Source organism: Limanda limanda, chromosome 4 (assembly GCF_963576545.1).
Source record: "Limanda limanda chromosome 4, fLimLim1.1, whole genome shotgun sequence".
Taxonomy (NCBI): domain Eukaryota; kingdom Metazoa; phylum Chordata; class Actinopteri; order Pleuronectiformes; family Pleuronectidae; genus Limanda; species Limanda limanda.
Genome location: NC_083639.1, coordinates 15,416,161 through 15,436,321, shown reverse-complemented (window position 1 = coordinate 15,436,321; position 20,161 = coordinate 15,416,161). Strand labels below are relative to the sequence as shown.

General features: G+C 39.7%; 1 protein-coding gene across 4 annotated transcripts in view; it reads right to left on the bottom strand.

Moving 5' to 3' along the window:
- The window catches only part of slc2a9l2 (solute carrier family 2 member 9, like 2), a 114,667-nt gene that overhangs the window by 14,108 nt on the left and 80,398 nt on the right, over nt 1–20,161 (bottom strand). For all 4 annotated transcript variants that reach the window (XM_061069001.1, XM_061069003.1, XM_061069002.1 and 1 more), the window contains exon 12: nt 4,722–4,849. In XM_061069001.1, coding sequence (XP_060924984.1) covers nt 4,722–4,849 — 128 coding nt within the window. The remainder of the gene's footprint in view (nt 1–4,721; nt 4,850–20,161) is intronic.

Sequence of the window (20,161 nt, the reverse complement as noted above, 5' to 3'; positions counted from 1 at the left end):
TTGGTACGGAGTATTTAGTCCTCAAGGGCCACGGATCGTATTTTACTCAGGCTTTATTAAAGGGGGTGTCAATTCAGGACATTAGACTGAAACTCGCAGCAGATTACCCTGGATAGTTAATCTCTTCTGGCACTGTCTGTCTTAATGGTCATCTTGGTTTGGGAGTGCAGCAAAGGGGGAGATGTCACTATCTCCTACAGACTACAGTGGAACTAATTTCAACAAGGCAGCAGCCCCCTGCACTTATAGACTAGTTTCTACTTGTTTTTTAACCAGAGATTAGTAGAGTAAATTAGCTTTTACACTGATCTGACCCACAGAGGACAATGAATACACCAAAAAGTGCTTCAGTTGAAACAGTCAGCTATGTCTTTTTCTGTGTGTTTATGTTTGTGAATCAGTGGAATACCAACAGGAAGCCGAGGCCATAAGGACAATTAATGGGATATGAAGACAGGAACAAAGGGCAGCAGTGGAAGGCTCAGGAGGTTGAGTGGGTTGCACAAATAAAATGTGTACAAATGTGTATGTGCGAAGTAGGTGCTGTGTGTGTGGTTAGGTTAATGTGTATCGTGGTGTAAAGTGCTTTGAGTGGTCATAAAGGCTAGAAGAGCAACCATTTAAATGCGAATGCATCAATTTACCTGAAGGTGGCCATGTCCTCCGTAGAGGAGGTGGACAGACTGTACACTACACAGCAGACACGCCTCAGTATCAGTGGCATAGACACATTATCTTATTACCTTAATATTAATTGTTACCAACAAATTTCCATCAAAATTGTTATGAGGAAATGTTGTGCCCTCTAAGTTGTAGGCTAGTTGTAAGTTCAATGACATTCGACCGATCAATCACTGATCAAATATTTTCAATCCCTGATATTCTATAATGACACATTGTATGGATCACAATAATTATACTTTATTATGTTCCTTCGTGTTTATCTTGTGTAGTTCGGATATTTTGGGCCACCCTAATGGGGGCACAGGCTACAGAGGCCTATTTTCTGTATTAATATTAGGTATATATACATATATACACATGTATATACATATATATAAATATATATTTATTGTAGTCTTGGCTGGCTTGGATATCTGGCTAGTATCAATACAAGAATCCACAACTTTTTTTTTTAAAAAAGTCTTTCCAAAGGGGTGAGGATGAGCACAGAGAGAAAAGAAAGGGAGGCAGTGGGTGTAGGAAAATTAGAAAATATACCAAAAATATAAACATGTGCACAAGTAGGCTTGAATGGCCGAAAATAGGATCAATATTCTATGTCTTTGAAAAAAATGCCAACCATCACAAAAATGTTATATTGAGTGGACGATTTGGTAATTCTTAACAGGGGGATGGTTGTTGTTTGTTTTGGTAAATTTAGTATAAAGTGGACGGCGTCTCCTCTCATCCCCCTATAAACCTTCTACCGGTCATATTGAATTGTATTATATAAATTTAATTTAATCTTTTGTCTGTTTGGGGTTCAAAGTACTGATACAGGAAACTGTGACATATGGACAGAAGAGGATGAGCCTGAAACTCCAGTCAGATCCAGGCATTATTTGCTTTCAGAGCTATTTTATTATCTCAAGTGCTTTTACAAACTCACTTTGTTCCCCTCTTTTCTCCACGTTATGTGTTATGCTCAGAAATCAGATTTGCCTACAGCAGCACACATCCAGAAGAGCTGATGCTGAGAAATAGTTCCTGCACAAAGTGCTGTGCTGTGCCTATTGGTGTCAGTGATTATTTGACTAAATTGAGAGAATTGTTTGTCCTTGCACAGCCAAACCCAAACCAGGTACCAGGTTTTATAGTGTAACACACCACTAAATTCAATTTGAAATGGTTTAATCCCAATGGACTCCTCGGAGAGACTCAGATCAGTTAGTGCACTTGCATGTAATGCAATGTGTGGCCAGTGTACTCACTGCATGATTTTGTGATACGCGGCTGTGCACTTACCAAACTAGTATCGATGTTTGCCAAACATATCTGCAGGCTGCTTTGCCCATTTGACTGTGACCGCTTTACTTTCTTGTGTGCGCCCCTTGTTTCACACACCATCGAAGTGTTGATTGTTTGGAACTCAGTTATTTGAGCATTGTACTTAGAGTGCACTGCCTTTTGTCATACTTTGTGTAAATGCACTCAACCAAGAGAGTGTGAACTTGGACATTAGTGAATTTCGACATTGCAAGTTGAAGTAAAGGTAAAAATGATGGAAAGGTGGAAAACAGGCTGTGTGACTAAAGAAAGGGAAGGGGGGAGACACAAAGGGAGAGAAATAGAGGACGTAAAATGAGAGGAAGCAGTGAAGTGGAGCTGCCTGGGGCAACAGTCAGGTTTTAGTAGTTGAAAGAGGACCCAGCAGATTCCAGGAAAGCATTCCAATTTGAGACACTAATACGCTCTTCTGTCTGAAACTGTTGTATTTGATTATTAAAAAAAACACATTTATCCTCCTTAGAGTGAAGCCTCTCGAGTCCCATGTGAAGCACTTCAAAGAAGCTCAAGATTAAGGGACTGTAAGGAACTATTTAGAAATGCAATGCCAGAAAAGGCACATTAAGGGATTCTATAATAGAGACTTCACGTTAGTCTCTAAAAAACAAGTTTTCATTGCTTGTATTGTATTTTTCTTGCAGAGTTCAGATCTTTTTGAAAAGCTCTGTCCATAAAATGAAGAGGCATGTACCTCTTCAAACTGGCTGCTTCAAACAAAAAAGAACACCATTATTGTTACTTTCTAACATTTTGCTGGCAACCAATAACAACAGCTCCTGTGAGGATATGAAAGTGCTTCTGTGTCTAAAGCTCTATTCAGCTCTTATGTCAGCTCGTTTTCATGAGGCTGAGCAGTAGAAGCAGCACAACAGCAGCAATTAGTGTCCACAGTGGATTTGTTCAACCAAAGTCATGACATTTCAACAAAAAAAGCATAATTGTGACAATTGAGGTCGCAATTTTGACACATCTTAAGTGTAAGTGAAGTATGAGACATTATGTGGCTAGTGAAGGCAGCTGCATTGAAGAGATTGACATCAGAACAAATGGTGAAAATTGAAGCAGCAGAGGCAGAGATATCCTCACTTTGAGGCTTGTCTGGGTCAAGACCAAGAATTAAAGTAGCCCTGATGATGATGATGATGATAGAAATTACATTATATAACAGTCTGAACAGTCTGTCTGATGATGGAGAGTTCATAAACTGGTTGGAGGGCCCCTTTAAACAGTGATTATCTCACAGTTATGAAGCGAAAATCTCAAGCAGTTAAAGTCTCATGAACCCTGATTGGAAAAAAAGGCAAATGCCCAGTGGATACACTCCATGGATTAAAGGCTGTTCTTCAGCCAAGGTTATCATTAGGTCTGACCTTGAAAAGTCATTGGCTGCAAATAGCTTCCACTTTTTATACATCATTGCCCCTTTTTAAATTTCAGTGAAGATGATTCAGTGAAGAACGTCTTCCTTTGTATGTGAATCTGTATGTTTACTTTGTATGTTTACTTTACTTAGAATCTGTATGTTTACTTAGTATTAGGAAATGTCTTGTTTTGTGTTGTGCCTGTGCACTTTATATTTTTCCCCGTGGGAGAGTGGAAACGTTCTATCGATTCCTTTGTATATCTTAACATGTGAAGAAATTGACAATAAAGCTATTATTGAACTATTGAACTTTGTACTGGTGTTGAACTTAATAAAAACGAACAAAAAGTGCGGGGCATGTTCGGCAAGCCACTCACTGATAATTAAATTCAAACCATTGTTGTGAAAAGCTGGTAATTTCAAGGGATCTCTGACACGACCGAGAGCATATAGAAATAGCATATGAAACAGGCCATGTTAGCGCTTTACAGGGGTATTAAATCATGAGTATGTAAACTAATGAGTGCAGAGAGGAGCTGGAGGTGGCAGTGGAGTGCAGGCACCACAACCACTCGACAACATGGTGTTGGAGGTCACCACAGGAGGGATTAAAGCAACATTATGCAGCATGTTTACCTTAAAATAACAGCTTAATGGTTCACTGACTTATAATTGGGAGAATGGTGACTATGTCAATCCCACTCTGCACCACCCACCTGGTCTTGCGTTACATAACTACGGAGAGTCTGAACTCTAGTCAGTGGTTTAAACTGACACACTCAGGCCCAGACATTTTGAGGGTAATGCTGAACTGTAGTTAAGTCCAAAATACTTTTTACTTACGTCTAAAAACCATGCGATACATCTCTGATATCAAATAATGAACTTATCAAATCAAACCCTTGAAATGGATCAGGTTACAGCGACAGCACTTCAGGAAACTTGGGATGAAAATAATACATTTAGCCAGATTTACAGAGTCAGAGCTCAGGTCAACAAATTATATGTTGTATTTTCTGTACATGAAAACCACTCAACTTTAAATGAAAACCTCTTAAGTGTTCTGTCGCTAGGAACCCACGCATTTAATAACCACTTGTCACTGCAAAGGCTCCTGTTGCTAAGCACAAGCTGCATAGGTTTGCTTTAATGAGGATCTGTGTTGAACCTAGGGGGGTTTAGATAAGAAAACAAAGTTGGTGTTTGTATGGCTAATAATCAGCCAGTGACTCAGTGTGCCAGATGCTTAGTTTAGAGAATGTCACAGTCTGTCTCCACAGAGGACATAGCTGAATCTGACCCCTAATAAAAGGTTATGTGCTCTGATGATACTAATGACGTGACTCACTTGAATGAATGGGAACAGGAGGCCCACGGTAAAGTTGGCGAGCCAGTTCACGGTGCCAGCGATCATGAAGGCGGCCGGGCGGTAGGACTGTTCAAACAGCTCCCCTGTCAGGATGAAGGGGATGCCACCTGACAGAGAGAAAACAGAGTTAAAACAAACTACACACAGAACTACCAAAGAAACAGATTTACAACAACAGAAATACACAACCTGATGAGGTGGAAATTAGTTAATTTTGCCACAGTGCTGACAGATATTAATGTGCATTAGTATCTGTCTGAATCAAGAAACAATCAATCAATGTGTAACTGAAATTAAATCCTAGAGATATCCAGATGTGTACCTCAAAAAAACAATACAGTAGTTCAGTTTGAAAATACAGCCGTGTTACACTGTGTCAATAGAGCTGAAAAGTGTGGTATCAGAAATTTAAAAAAAAATTAATTTTCTGACTAGACACACTCAGACGATCAACCGTAATATTGTAACCATCCAATGAAGACTTATCATAAGCTATGAGATTGTGAAAATATTTTGTATATGTTATATGCTCCTGTAGAAAGTCTATATGATATCATGCTACTGAGGGACAGCTTGTGGGTTCGTAATGGATTATGGGAATGTGTATTTCATTAACTCTTAAATGAATTATGTTCACAGTTTTGTACCTTTGCCTTTTTTTCCTCCAATTTACCAGTATTTGATTTTCTCTTAACCAAATGTTTTGGACTTCTTCCAAACTTAAAACTCTTGTCATGAGGATTTTCTTAAAAGCACATGGAGAAAATTAATGAGAGGTCTACATTCAGAACCGGAGCTGTTCTATAGGTGGGTGCACGGTCACTGTCACGCTTTGTAAAGGGCTGAGATTTAGTACCACAATCACAGCTCAATGTATTTGGGGCGGTGCCAGCCCTTGTCAGGACTTCCTCTGTTGTGCTCAAGTTAAAAGTGTAACCATGTTTTCCGAACCTGCAGGAGCAGATGTTGACATGTGAACACTTTGGTGGCTTCAAAGTAAGAGGTTGACATCTATGTACTTAGACCATTCAAATATAAAAGGAAGTGATTCATCCTGACTGATTACTCAAACTTAGTAGAGCACAGACAGTAAAGAGCACAACTGAAAACACTATGGTCACTAATGGAACAGTGTAATTTTGCTGTCTAGTTTTAAAGAAGAAATTGTAGATATACATGCCACCTTCTCTTCTGCTCCAGAAATCTGCATTAATCAGTTTTTTTCAAACAATAACAATTTTAATTCACATCACAGAAACACAATAAAAAAGAGCCTCAGAGTGTCTACTAGTCCAGGGTTGTCTTGTCTGACATGTTTGCTTCACAGATATAAAAGCTTTTACTCAACCATCCATTAATAGGCAGCCCCAAAGTTTTCCTTAGAAGCACCACACAGTTCATGATTGCATTCCAAAGCAACAGTGATAAGTGACTTTGAGGTCTGAAAGGAATGTGGAGACAAATCTTGTCTCACCACTCCCCTCACAGACACACATCATACATTTATCAGAAAATGCTTTGTACAAATGAAGGTGTTTATATCCTCAGTAAGAAAAAGATCAATTTACTCTCTTCGCTGCTTTTCTATTCGAGATATTCTTTTCTAAAGAGTTTAGATCCAAACGTGATGAGTTCACGGATACACTGAGTGATGAATGACTCCACTCGTATTTACCACTGCCTGTTTTCTGTCCAAAATTAATATTCAATATTTTGTTTTTTTAACTCAAAGCATCTGTTAAATGCTGATGATCACATAAAGTTTTTTTCCCATCTGTAAGAAATTACTCAAATAATTAAGCAAAGAGTAAGAAAAGTTATCTAACAAAAGAATACTACTTCTAAATGAACAATAAATCATACTGAAGATTTTCCACATATCAGAACGAGGTGGGCTGTGGCCGCTGCACTGCTCACTGTGCCTACACTGTTTTATATTCTGCAGTTTGTCTGTAAAATATTTTTTTGTGTGGAAATGAAGATGTTTTTAATACCAACATCATCATACTGAAGAGAAAGAAAGGACAAGGTGCATTCTCGTTTGAGGATAATAGCCGACTCTAATGACCTGAGCTCGTCACTAAATGACAACATCCCAGGTCTGACTCTGTGTGTGCAGAGACAAATGCAGTAAAAGTCCTTTTTCCAAAACATACCATGTAAACACGATTTCCAAATGCCTCTGCACCCTTGATTGTGGATTCAAGAGGAATGCTTACTGTTAAAAATTGTAATGGCTGGTGACATTTTTTGCCATATTTCATGAGCACAAGGGCTTTCCTGCATGAATCCCTGCTTCAGAGGTTATGCGAGAAAAAACTGCTAATGTGGTCGAACCACCTTCTGGACAGTGGGGGACATGGGCACATATAGAGGGAGGGAGGTCGTGTGTAAGATAAAATACAACTCTATTGATCCCACACTGGGGAAACAGCACGGTTCATGTCAGGATAACATAATGACAGATCTATACTGTGATGCAATTGTTATCTTGCATCTATGCCTGACTATGTTAAGTATTTGAAAGTTTAAATACAGATAAATAAAGTGATGGAGTGACACAGAGAGAAACACACATCATTATTATTCACACTGTGACCTGACAGAAAAAAAATAATGGTGTGCAGGTCGAAGCATTATGTGAAAGGGTGTATGCAGGTAATATCAGTGAATTGGCTACATGCAGCCACATATCTCACACGTTTCACCACATCCCTCCATGCAATATCAATAGGGACTAGGGAATCTCAGCTGACATTGGGCAAGAGGCAGGGTTGACCCTGGACAGGTTGCCAGCGCATAGCAACCTGTCCACAGACAGAGATAAAAATAATCTTCAATCAGCATGTCTTTGGAATGTGGGAGGAAGCCCGAGTGAAAACCAACATGATAGCTGGGAACCTTCGTGCAGTGAGGCGACCGTGGCCACCGCATCACAACTGAGCCACCCAATTCCCCAGATATGATTACATTGATTTAATGGGGAGCGATGAATATCTTTAACGTCCCTTATTGGTGCATGCAGGTGGAAACTGGGTTGGTGGAGGTGCTGAATCGACGGGCAGCAATACTGAAGCAGGGCAGGAGAAGCATTGAGGAGCAGAGGGAGAGATGGAGAATCTTTGCAGAATAAATAAACCGCTAAATTAGGAGGGTATGTATGATAGAGGGTGTTGGGGATTGAGGAATGCGTTGCCCAAGCAATACCTGTTTGGAGTATAAATAACGGCAAACATTAGTTGTGATGCATGACATACAGTGAACAGGGCTGTGGATCATCTAATACCAACTGAAAATAGCAACAAAAACATCTAATGAGCCTTACCCTGCATACTGTAGTCTTCTACATGTGTGGGTGCTGTATTCTGTCCTCTTCTGTTGTCACATAATTGCCTTTGAAAAGATTGTTAATTAGCTCCAAACCATTTAGAGCTAAATAAAGGAAGGAATGGCTCACAACAGCCCTCTGAGATTGAAATGCTTGTGATAATACTGTAAATCATCCTGCTATTTAATACGAGGGCTCACTGTTAAACAAATATGACCCGATCATTAAAAGTGACTCTGTGTGCGTGTGTGTTCATCTCTTTAGGGCAAATCCTTAACGAGGAGGATAACTGTCAGAATGCTGTTAACATTTCTGAAAAGTTCTTCCACAGTTACAAGTCAAAGTAGAAGGCAAACAACTTCTTTTCCACCTTTTTGGTTGACAAAGAATTTGATTGTGCTTTAAAACCATCATCAAGTTAGGAGCAGTATAGACAGCTGGACATATTTCTGCCGATCAAAGGTAAAACAGGGATTCGATCGTGCCTCATAAATGCCATCTGTTAGCCAATGTGAATTGTCTTGAGATGCTGCACTCAAACCACCAGTTGAAATCTCTATTTTTAATGCTTGTCCGACAAAACAAAGGAAACAAAGAGGATGTCAGAGGAAATAGACTTCTCACTCGGACAAAGGAGGAGAGTTCCACTCCCTTACTAAGGTCTCACACAGCTCTATACCTCCTCCCATTTTTCCAGGGATATAGTGAAAAATGTGTCGGTTCTGCTGGTGTGCAAACCCTGAGGAAGCAGAGCACCACACTGGGATCCTATTGCCCCAGCATCTAACAGCCTATGCGGTCTAGTTGTCGTTTGGGCATTGTAAAAAATATGAAAATATGCATTTTAGCATACATTTTGATCATTATTGTTATGATATCAGACATTAGCAAAAATAAGAGTAAAACAAATATGCTCTCCGATGAACTGAGAGCTTTGTCCTGATGTAAACCATCATATTTTGTAAGTGATAACTCTGTGTACCTTTGGTTGAATAAGACTTTCAGTGAAAGGACTAGAAATTTAGCATTGCAGTTTAATAAAGTTTCTGTTAAGTTTGACACCTGTACAGCTGACTTTAGCAAGTTCATTCCTCTCTTACAATTATGCTCTGAGATTTAACATTCTTCAGAATTCACTCTTTTTGAGATCATCATCTGCCACAGATCTGTCACAGATGATGATCTCAAAATGAATGAATTCTGAAGAGTATGAAATCTGAGATGTGGGCCTGGGATGTTCTAGGGTTTGTACCTGGTTCATGGTCAGACTGGGTTCCACTGGTGAAACATCAGTTTCTTCATTTAATTTTAGATGGATAAGTTTATGAAAACATGCCACGTGCAAGAAGCACAGAATTTTTTCTTTCTCCAATCCCCCCCGAGGGCCTGATAACACTTGGTGGCTGAGTAACATGATAATGCCACATATAACCCATTCTTTTTTTCCTTTCATTCATTTTAGGCAATGCACAAAACATTATCCTTTAACAAGTCTTCTAACAGTGGGGAAAAACCTGAAGTTGTGGAGGTATTTCCAAACCACAAATGAACTGAGTCGGAGGGGCTAATTGAGTGCACTTGTCTCCACAGCATGTTCCATGTCAAGCCAAATTTATCTTTACAGCCTTTCGTCACACTTTCAGTCTCAGATGGCTGGGATACACTAATTAGGATTTGTATGTTGTTTGTCCAGCATATGTCTGTGGAGGGCCTCAGAGGAGACGGCATGTGCTGAATGATGTGTGATGAGAGTACGCAGGTTTCCCTTCCAGCCAAAGACCACAGCGGCTCACTGATTATGGTACATCCAATCTGAGAGTAAATGACTAATTAAAAGTGAGGGCTGCTTTGTTACGCCGCCATTCAGCTCAGAATAGCCACTGTATGAATGTGTCTCTATTCTGCTGCATCACCTTTTGTACTGACGATGGATTTCAAGTCAAAGTTATGTGCAGCTACAGCTTTACATTCGTATATCCTCATTCATCGTGTGCATCACTGGGCGGGGGGGTAATGTGTGCATACAATCACAGAACCCAAGCACAGTCAGTGGATCTGCTGGTGCAATTTCTCAGCATCTATATTAGAAAGAATACAACGTGATTTTCTGGCATTGTATTTTTGACTTCACTGTCCTCAGCTCAACCTCCTGAGACAACAACACATTTCCAGGTGGTTGAAGCCTTGATCTGTTGAGCCTCAGGCAGAGAGCCACAGATGATTGGTCAGTGGTGAGAGGGCAGCGCCACAGGTAACTCTTTTCCACCCGCAATTTGTTCTGACAAGCAGCAAGGTTCATAAACCTCAAGTGCATACAATGTTTCAAAGAACCTATAAAAGTGCCATACAGGAAGAATTTGATTTAATAAATTCTTAATAAACAAATTTTTTTCGGACACAAATTAATGATTCATATCCATTTCCCTCAATCTGCTGATTTCCTATTTGCTCTACCTTTGCCCTTCTAGGGACTCATGTGGTTTGCTCCACTGGTCACAGATGAGTGATATTATCTAACAACAGCACACACACTATAAATAGATACCAATTACATAACAGGATAATCATGCCACACACACAGAATATTATCCTCTTACACAGACCCCTGAACCATTCTCACACAGCACACAGAAACATGCACATGCAGCGGGTCTCCATGCAGACTCAGGAAGTGAGCAAACGTTAAGCTTTGACCTTTAGCAGCAGTTTAGGAATTTCAAATTAAATGCTTCAAATTGTTACATCACTGAGTGTTTTTTACCATTTCAAGACAAAACGCATTATTCCATGAGAAGTTAATGTTGGACTTATTACAATAGGATCAGCAATAGATGTGGCATGATGTGTTCCACCAATAATTAACTTGTTCAGTATTATAAAGGAGTTTAAGCTTTAAATTGCAAAATGAATTAAACTAAGCCTGACTTTTATCCTCTCTGTAAATTAAGTGCCCAGAAAAGAACGAATATTTCAACCAATGCACCGTAAAAACTAGAGAAGAGCAGCCTGTGTAATGAGGAGCTTAGTGGTGAGTCATAGGCATTAAGTCATGAGTCATGCTTTTTAAAAGGAGGAGTATTAACAGAGGAACCGACACAGCCAGTGAACCTAAAATGTTATTAGAGTTTGAGGCCAATGTAGGATGTTACTGTTAAACCACCAGTCACAGAAATACCTTTTCAACCTTGGTGTAAAACAATGTGATGAGCAGAATATGAACTGAAATGCTTCACTGAATGGGGCTTTAAAATAATTAATGCGGTAAAGCGCATGCTGGAGTTTGTAGTGTGAAATTCAGCAGTTGTTAATCAGGATGGGAAATTTGAAAGAGAAGGATCCCGAGAAACAAAGTGGCAGTGACTCTGCTGTTAGATCTGGTTAGCCCGTAGGCCGTCATTTAAATATATATATACAGTGGCGGGAAGTAACTCATTACATGTACTCTGTTGCATGTACTTGAGCGTTTTTTCAATAAAATGCACTTCTGAGAGTAGGTGTTTTGCTGTATTCTTTTTACTCCTACACTTGTTGGAAAAACACTTCATGATTTATACATTCTTTTTCCACACAGCGATTTCCCGACAGTGCCGACCGGTTTTTTGTTTTGTGATCTTGTCTCTGTTGTATTTAGGTCTTCTACTCTGCTGTATTGTGGTTCTTAGTGTGTTATTCTATACACCTGCTGAATAATTTACAAGTGCAATTTGTTGTTACAGGAAGGGAATGAGCAAAGTACTTGCTCTAGTTGTTTTTTAGTTGTAGTTTTTTTCGTGAAGTCTAAAGAGGACTAATATTTCCACTGATAACATGTAAGGAATAAAGAAGATAAGACTTTATGTCCAAGGGCAACTGTCAAGCATCCTTCTCCATCTCTTATACGTGTGTTGATTATCCCTGAGGGCAACAATGTCATTGCAAGTCCCTTTTAAACGAAACAAGGCAGAGGTAAGACAAGTCATGTAAGGGAATTAAATTAAATTAACCCCCAAAGGGAACAAATGTCAAAGATGTAGGTCACGTTAATATGGAAGGGGGAGGGTTAACCTCACAGTAATGCGGCTTTCTTTTTTGGGAGGCTGTTGTTTCAAGGTTAGATTTACTTATAAAAGGGATTTGAAATAATAGTTACAAAATCTAACACTACTGCCAGCAATCTGGTCAGAATCAGAATCATGGACCCATAATATTAGACAACATAGCAGAGATCAGGTCATATACCTGTTTAAAGAAGAGGAGGAGAGAAGGAAACTGGGTAGATCAATGTGTACTTTCCTCTTCAAATAAAGAGATTATACTTTTTCTTTAAAATCGAACTGTAACTACACAAGATTAGGCTTTTTTATTTTGAAGAATCATGTATCAACAGTTAAAGATGTTATCATACACCTCATTACACTGTCTGATAATGCAGCCATAACTATCAAATTGAACCTTGACCTTGAAAACTAACGAAAACGAAAGACTTCAAGATTAAAATAATAAAAATGTTTTCTGATACGGAGGAAGTTGAACCCGTTATGCTAGGATAGAAGGAAAGGAGCTCAGGAAATAAAATAATCAACAGGGATGTTGGAGTGTAAAAATGAAGCAAAAGGAAACTGTCAATTTTTAGTCTTTGAATGAAAATGATTAGCCTATAAATGATTAGCCCATAACCTATTCAGTTAACAATCGCTCAAGATATATAAATAAATTCTAGAAGCTACTCCAGATAGCACAGAAATACTACTTAATAATACAAACAAATAATTGTACGATAGGAAAGGAAATAAACCACCACTTTCACCAGCTGCTCTTTAGAGATACCAAGGAAAGTAAATGCACTCTCCAAGAGAAATGGACAAACGATGTGTTGCTTGTTAGTAGGGATGGACTCACAGTGATAAACAAGGCAAAGCTGCAGCTAAACTGGATGAGCTGCCAGGACAAATGCTGTTAGTTAAAAATAACATTCTTAGGACTTTATGTGCCAATGTGACAGAGATGAAAAAAACCTCATTCAGAGGAAGAATTGGTAAAGGAGCCTAATTTCAACTGAAGGGCAAAAAGAAATGTGAAATGAAAAGATAAAACAGGCCAAACTAATATTCTGAGGGATAACTTGATACTGGGGAGGAATTACCATGAATGTCATCAGCGTCATACTTACCATCTGTCACAGCTCATATGTTCGCATGCAAAAAATGTCATCTATCTAATTATCTTCTAGATATCTCTGCCTGTCTCTGGCATATCTTGGCTTGGGTCCAACAATCGGCTTTATTGATGCACTTGATATTTGTATTGTCAAGGGCCCAAGGAAGTGCAGAGTTGAATCTGTTGCAATTTGGACATGCGATAGGTTAAATATTAATAAACTGTGTAAACAGCCGACCAGCTTATAAACAGACGTTGCTCATGACAACAGGTTTATAACTGGAGGCAACAACTGATTCCCCACTTCGGGGTCAGATTCACCAAACTGAATAAACGGCTGAACAGCCTTTTGTGTGCACTGGTGGCACCACAGTCCCACAGCAAGTCAATTAATGCAGGATAAAGTTTCAGAAAGAAAGCTGCAAACCATCTATTCAAAACCAACATGTTCACACAGACAGATTGGTTTGGAGTAGGAGTGGATTAGTGTGCTTTGATCAAAAGCTAAAAGTTTTCTGGCACAGGTAAATAAAAGCTACTAATTAATTCTTCGCAAAAGGGTGTTTCCGTGCTCCCGTGGTGACAGCCAGATATCATTTACCTGATGAACTTGAGGTTTCCTGGCAAAGACACAAAAAATGACACTGCCCTTGCCAAGGCCACACCAGAGCATCTGACAAACTCCCTATCGGACCCAGTTCAGGTTTATTTCTCTGTGGCTTATTTGACAGTCAGAAGACAAGAGGCCTGTTGGAGAAAACTACTTGGAGTACTGGTGTGGACAGTGTGCCAAGGAAAAAGCTCTGCCTGAAGAGAAATACAGCAGCATGATCTCCAGGTCTTCTTTGCTCTCTCAGCTTGGAACACAGATTGTAGATGGAAACCAGAGGGGACCAGAGCTGTGACAAAGCAGTGGCCTTGATTAGAAACGTTATATTACATTCAGTGGAGAAACGAAATGTGATGATTGTTTCACATGGCGATGGTCATTTGGGGAGGGGGGGTGGGGGTGAAAGGAGCAGCCTTGAAACATCTTGAAACAACTTCTGTGATAACATATTAAATTCAGTGCCAGTAAGGCCGAGGGTTCCTGTGGACGGTTGCAGGAACTCAGGGGAGACTGTTCGGAGGAGCTTGTGGTCGCAAAGTAATCAATGTCCTCCACTATAAATGACCATAGGGTCAGGGTTAAAAAGAAGCGGGGCAGTGGTTTAGCAGCAATTCCCTTAACATGCTGGTTCAGCATTTGTAGTCTGTATGAAATAATCATTCATTTGTGAAGCTGAAATGTATTCCTGGTAGAAGTTTATAATTGCAAATAGTTTTTTCTCCTTAATAGAGGTTAGACAGGGTCAGTCTGCAACTCTCCAGACTCATAAATGTTGTCTCTGGCCACAGTATGTGGAGAACTAAAAAACACTCACAATCATTTACATGTCGGAGGTTTGAAATACAGTACAGTGAGGCCTCAGTCACTTTTGAGAAGCCATACAGATCAACCAAAATAAACATTTTAAGCGTCAATTTAAATGAACCATTCATTAGAGCGACAAACACAAGATGTGCGTGGATGAGGCCAAATGGCATCACCAGGTACTGTTAATGTGTTTTTTCACAGGGGCCGTTTAAGCTGCTTAAATCTGACCAAGCCATGAACATGTACGGCCTCGCAGAAGGAGATTACTGTGCAAGCCTGTGCTGTTATGGTTTGATAGCCGGGCCGATAGGGATCAGTAATGACCTGCTCCTCCTGTACTGAACTGACCAACACACTGTCCCTGTGACCAGTTCACAGTAGCTTCACAACATGCATCGATGTAGTTTTGTTGCCTCCCTGTATCTGGGGCAACAAGGGTTTGTGTAAACCAGCACAGTTTCAGCATGGTAAGGGGATTACAAACCATGTCTGCTGTCAAGAACATACTAAGAATAAAGCTAGTTCATTGGTGCACCCCTAATGAAGGCGCTCTGCCAGAAAAGGATTTAGTGAGTCAGGAGAGGTGGTATAAAAATGAATAGTCCATGTAAAGACGATGTCATGGTAGATAGCTGGGTCAAACGCAGGCATTCATACAGGGGAATAGCATGTTCCATACATGATAGCATGAATACGAAAAAACGACTAAACCAATTTACGTTTTGTTACGGGCCCGAACATAACTCAAGGAAGAAGCCATCATATTTTGGAGCGGACCGAAATAAATGTGCTGATACAGGGCAGGGATTTCTTTCAACATTCTTTGCACCATTTCCCACATCTATGTTGAAATGCGGTGCAGGTCCAAATAAAAATCCAGATCTAGTGAATTTAAATGTGGTTTCATTAGGGAACTGTTGGACCTTGGCGGAGGTATGTGCTCTACAGAGTTACCATGTATTTTAATGATATTCGTTCCTATTTTTTGTTGACACTACCAGTTTGGCTCAGTTTTGGGAGCCCTACTCGGGTAGCTTACTGAAATCCACCAATTGTCAGAGGAATTGAAAATATGCTCCTACCTTGTGTACCACAATCGCTTTGCAATCTCTTGCATACCGACCAAAACAACATGTTCTTGTCCACATGCCTGCAACCACACCTTGGGATAACAGTTCTTGATTCTATTGAATAAACGCAAATATAGTCAATACTTTCAGAGCCTTCAGTCTGTCTTTCCCTCAAGAGAAACCCTGACCCAGCTGTTGCTGTAGAATGAGGGATGAGTCTAAAAGTGGGGACATCTCAAGTGTACTCTTCCATAGCGAATGTCAGTCTCACAGGAGACATCAGCCTTGGGATGCCCAACAATATTTGTGGGCAAGGAATGTCAGCAGTCAGGGCTCTGCTCCTGCGGAAATTCCATTTATATGGAAGATCTGATCAAACAAGGTAACTGAGAATTAAAGGGAATTCTGAGGATTTATGAGGATGATTTATGTTTCTATACTAAATGTTACTGTGGCAAAATGCACATTTAAATCCTGTAGGTGCTTGATAATAATTCATAATTTTTTCATACCGTAAGTCTGAGAAAACCAATAAAAGTAGAGCAACATAGGACAATGTAATTTGTGTTTTATTACAGTAAAGATGCTTTCAGACATGCACTTAACTCCACAGATTCTCCACACTTTTTTTTCGGGGAGATGCATGTGTTCACGCATTGTTGTTAGCTTTTAGCGAAGAGTGAGAGCCTCTGGGTTATCTGCAGACTCCTTCTGGCTCCCTAGTATAATGTCCGCAGAAAGTCGGGATAATCCGAAGCAAGAACACAGCGGGATTCCCCACTGGATTCAGCACGAGTGAGTGGGGGGGGGGGGGGGGGGGGGGCAACAAGAGTCGACACCGGGATCTGTGTGTTGTCAAAAAAAAACATGTGAGCGCAGCGGATTGAAGATGCAATGAATTTTTTGCTGTGTGAACGCGTCTGTGAAGAGAACCTCCCGCTGGGTTGTGCATGTTTGAAAAGCAAACTGTGGGTAGAGTCCAGAATGAAATTGTCTTAAGATAAATAGCAACCAATTAACTTAATGATGTGGTGAAAGATGATTAGAGCCAAACACACCCACATGGAAATGCGTTCAGGTTCAAGACACCATTTTTCACAAACCTATTGTACTTCTTCCTTCATTATTTTGTTCATCTAATTGAGTTTAGCTCCAATATTGTCTTCCACACACCATTAGGTTTCACTTTGGTTTGATTTCACTCCACAGAGTTTCCTCTCATCACTTCTGTCCCTGTGTACTTTGCTTGTGGCTCCGAAGAAGCGGCAGCTGCCACTCTTGTCAGGACATGTTCACATCTCACCCCTGGTATCTCTCATTACCAGCTCACTCACTCAGCAGCATGTCTGGCTGTCCAATATGTGTTTAAGTCCACACTGCCAGGTGAAAGGTGATCCATCTTGTTCAGTGATCTTCTGTCTGATACCTACGGGGCTGTTTGTCAGCTCTTTCTCTCCGTCTTTCTTCCTGCTATGGCCTTTTCTCTTTCCAGAAGAGCTGAGTTAATACACCACCAAATGAAAACCATCAACGGGCAGAAGCATACCCTTCCTGTGAGCTGTATATAACCCAATTAGGCTAGCTTACTTTTTTGTAGATTGGTTATATATATACTATATGATGAATGATTGATTTAAAATAACTTGTAGGTCGTATCTACATGTTACTGGTTGCTAAATTAAATGATTACTATACTTTATTATTGCTATTATTTTTCGATGTCTAAGACTTTAGATTGTGCACAAATGCATGACGTCATTTAATGACTTTATCATAAATTTTTCATGATCGGAAAATATTGTATTATTTTTACTAAAATCTTATCATTGGAGGGCTAATCACAGCTGACATTTGGTAAGAGGCAGGGACCACCCTGGACTAGTCACCAGTCCATCAAGGGCCGACATACAGAGAAGAACAACCATTCATCCTCATTTTCACACCTGCAGACAATTTGTTGTCACTTCACCTAAACCCAACATATTTTTGTAAAGTGGGATTAAAACTGAGAACCGTCTTGTTCTGTGGCCCTGTAAACCACCGTGTCGCCTTTAACTCATACAATGATTCATATACTATATTATCATGTCTTCATCATGAAGTCATTAAATGGGAAAAATTGTATGCAATACTATTTAAAAAAGTATGTCTCATTTCACTTTGACGATTTGTTTATTTCAGCAAAACCGATATTTTCTTTGACTCACTATTCCTTTGTTGTGATGCACTGATGTTTCTAATTCACCCATTTGTTGTTTTTCTATTTTGATTTCAGTAAATCTATGGGCTTTGCAGGGATATCTTTAGAAATTTTGTGTTGTTTTTTATCTTACCTCTGATCGGCTCAAAAATCTGGAGACACTCTCCAAAGTAACATTCTCAGCAGGTTGGACAAAAATCCATCGTCGAGTCATTCTGTACACACACACATACCCACAGGGGAATCGATAATGCGTGGCAGCACAAACAGGGATTTAATAGTGACACCATATGGTCTATTTTGACCAAATTGAACACAGTGACTGAAAACAAAATGTTAATGCTCGTTCACAGGAGGAAACAAATTTCCGTGCACAGCATTCACCAACGTTTATGGCCTCATGGGCAGAACTGGCAGAGCGTTATCACGCTTTATCACAGCTACACAACTGAATTTTTGTGGCACCGCAGCTGTGATTTCCTTCACTGCCCCGAAAAACTCCAATACCCTGCATATTAAAATCTATTACCCAATCATGGATAATAGATTCAACTCATGAATGATCCTCGATTTTGAAGCTAAATGTGGGTCATCATTTCATTTGATGCAACTGAAGGTCTTAAAAAAAAGTGATGTCTCTCAGAGTCGACAGAAGGTTGCTACTGCATTGCAAGCTTCTCGGTGAGAATGTAGGAGCCTTAGCATTAAAATGCTATGCCACTTAATGCTGCCTTCTTCCTTACATTAACTACAAAACTGCAGCGATCTCTCCTGCTAATGTAGTTTTACAAAACAATCCAAACAACTAAAAGCTACTTTTACTGTTGTTTGTTTATCTGAGTGTCATTTGTTAAGTAATTCGGTTTAGCTCCAGCTATGAGAAAGCTAAAACTCAATGTATTCATTGTGTTCGAAACCCGAGGCAAAACTAATCACCAAACTTGTGTCCAAACTTGACCAGAGCCTGATGTAGTTAATGTTATCTGCACTGAGTTTGTGTTACCTGTCCCTGACATGTGTGATTACTGTTATTTTCCGTGATACAGACATTGACAATGTTAAGAATACCTGCTCAGCCAAAAGTGACTGACCTGAACATCATTTCAAGATTTTTCACAGGCAGTAGAGTCGACCCTAAACCTCAACCTACCCCTAACATCAACAGATCCCAACAGGTTTGGGCTGGGTGTCCACACTCAGTGACATTAATATGGGGGTGGGGCTTCTTGACAGTGTATAACGGTGCTAGAAGGGGCTCCAACTTTAGATTTAGAAAATGGCAAATGTTGACAAGATGTAGAATAGGTGTCTTTTGACAAGAGCTAAACTCTCCTGATTCTGATTGAGTAACGCAGTATATGTCCATAATGCTAGTGTTTATTCACTGTCTTCATGCGCTATAATGGCATTAGAGCAAATCAATTATAAAAGCAGCCTCAAGAGCTCATTGACAATTCTCAACTTGGCACTTTATTCACTGTTAAATGACAGAGGCAGCTGTAAATCATGTTCATGAATTAATGAATGAGCTGCTTTTTAAGTTATTTAATAAATATCAACTAACTATCAGAACCAAATAGGAGCAGTAGTATTCGTTCAAGCTATTTAGGGGGAAATGTATTAAAAAGCGATAACAATTCAAACAAAGCCAAGGGGGGAGCATTTGTGTGCTGTGATCTTCTGTAAACACGATTACACAGTAAGCCACGATTTACATTAGGACAATGAGGGGTTCAGGGTGATTTGATGGGAAACAACAATTATTTCCTTCTTAAATAATAACAATGAACAATAGGTAATTATAGTGACTGTTTCAGCTGCTTTTTAATATTCCACTGCAGGCAGCTCAACATGGTGCACAAAAGAATATAATTTGCATTTCATCTCCCAAATGCCAGGTGGGGTTATTTGTTTGGCCATCCTGATCCTGCAGGAGGAAAACCAAACCAGAAGGACACCTCATCTTTATCTCTAGGAAATGAAAGTGCCCATTTACCTTGCCTTGACCTGGTCAGTATCCAACAGCATACAATGACTGAAGGCTATAGTTTAAGGTAATGTTTTTAGGGGGGGCCAAAATGGTGATGTACATACCGATGCCAGCTACAATCGTGTAGGTTATTTCATCATGTTAGAATTATTGGTAATAATACACAGAATAATTGATATCAGGGTCTCTGCCTGTATCAAAAGCACTGCTTAGATTTGTTTTGATTTTGTTAATATGTGTTACAAAACTGTCCTCACATCATACAAAATCCACTCAAT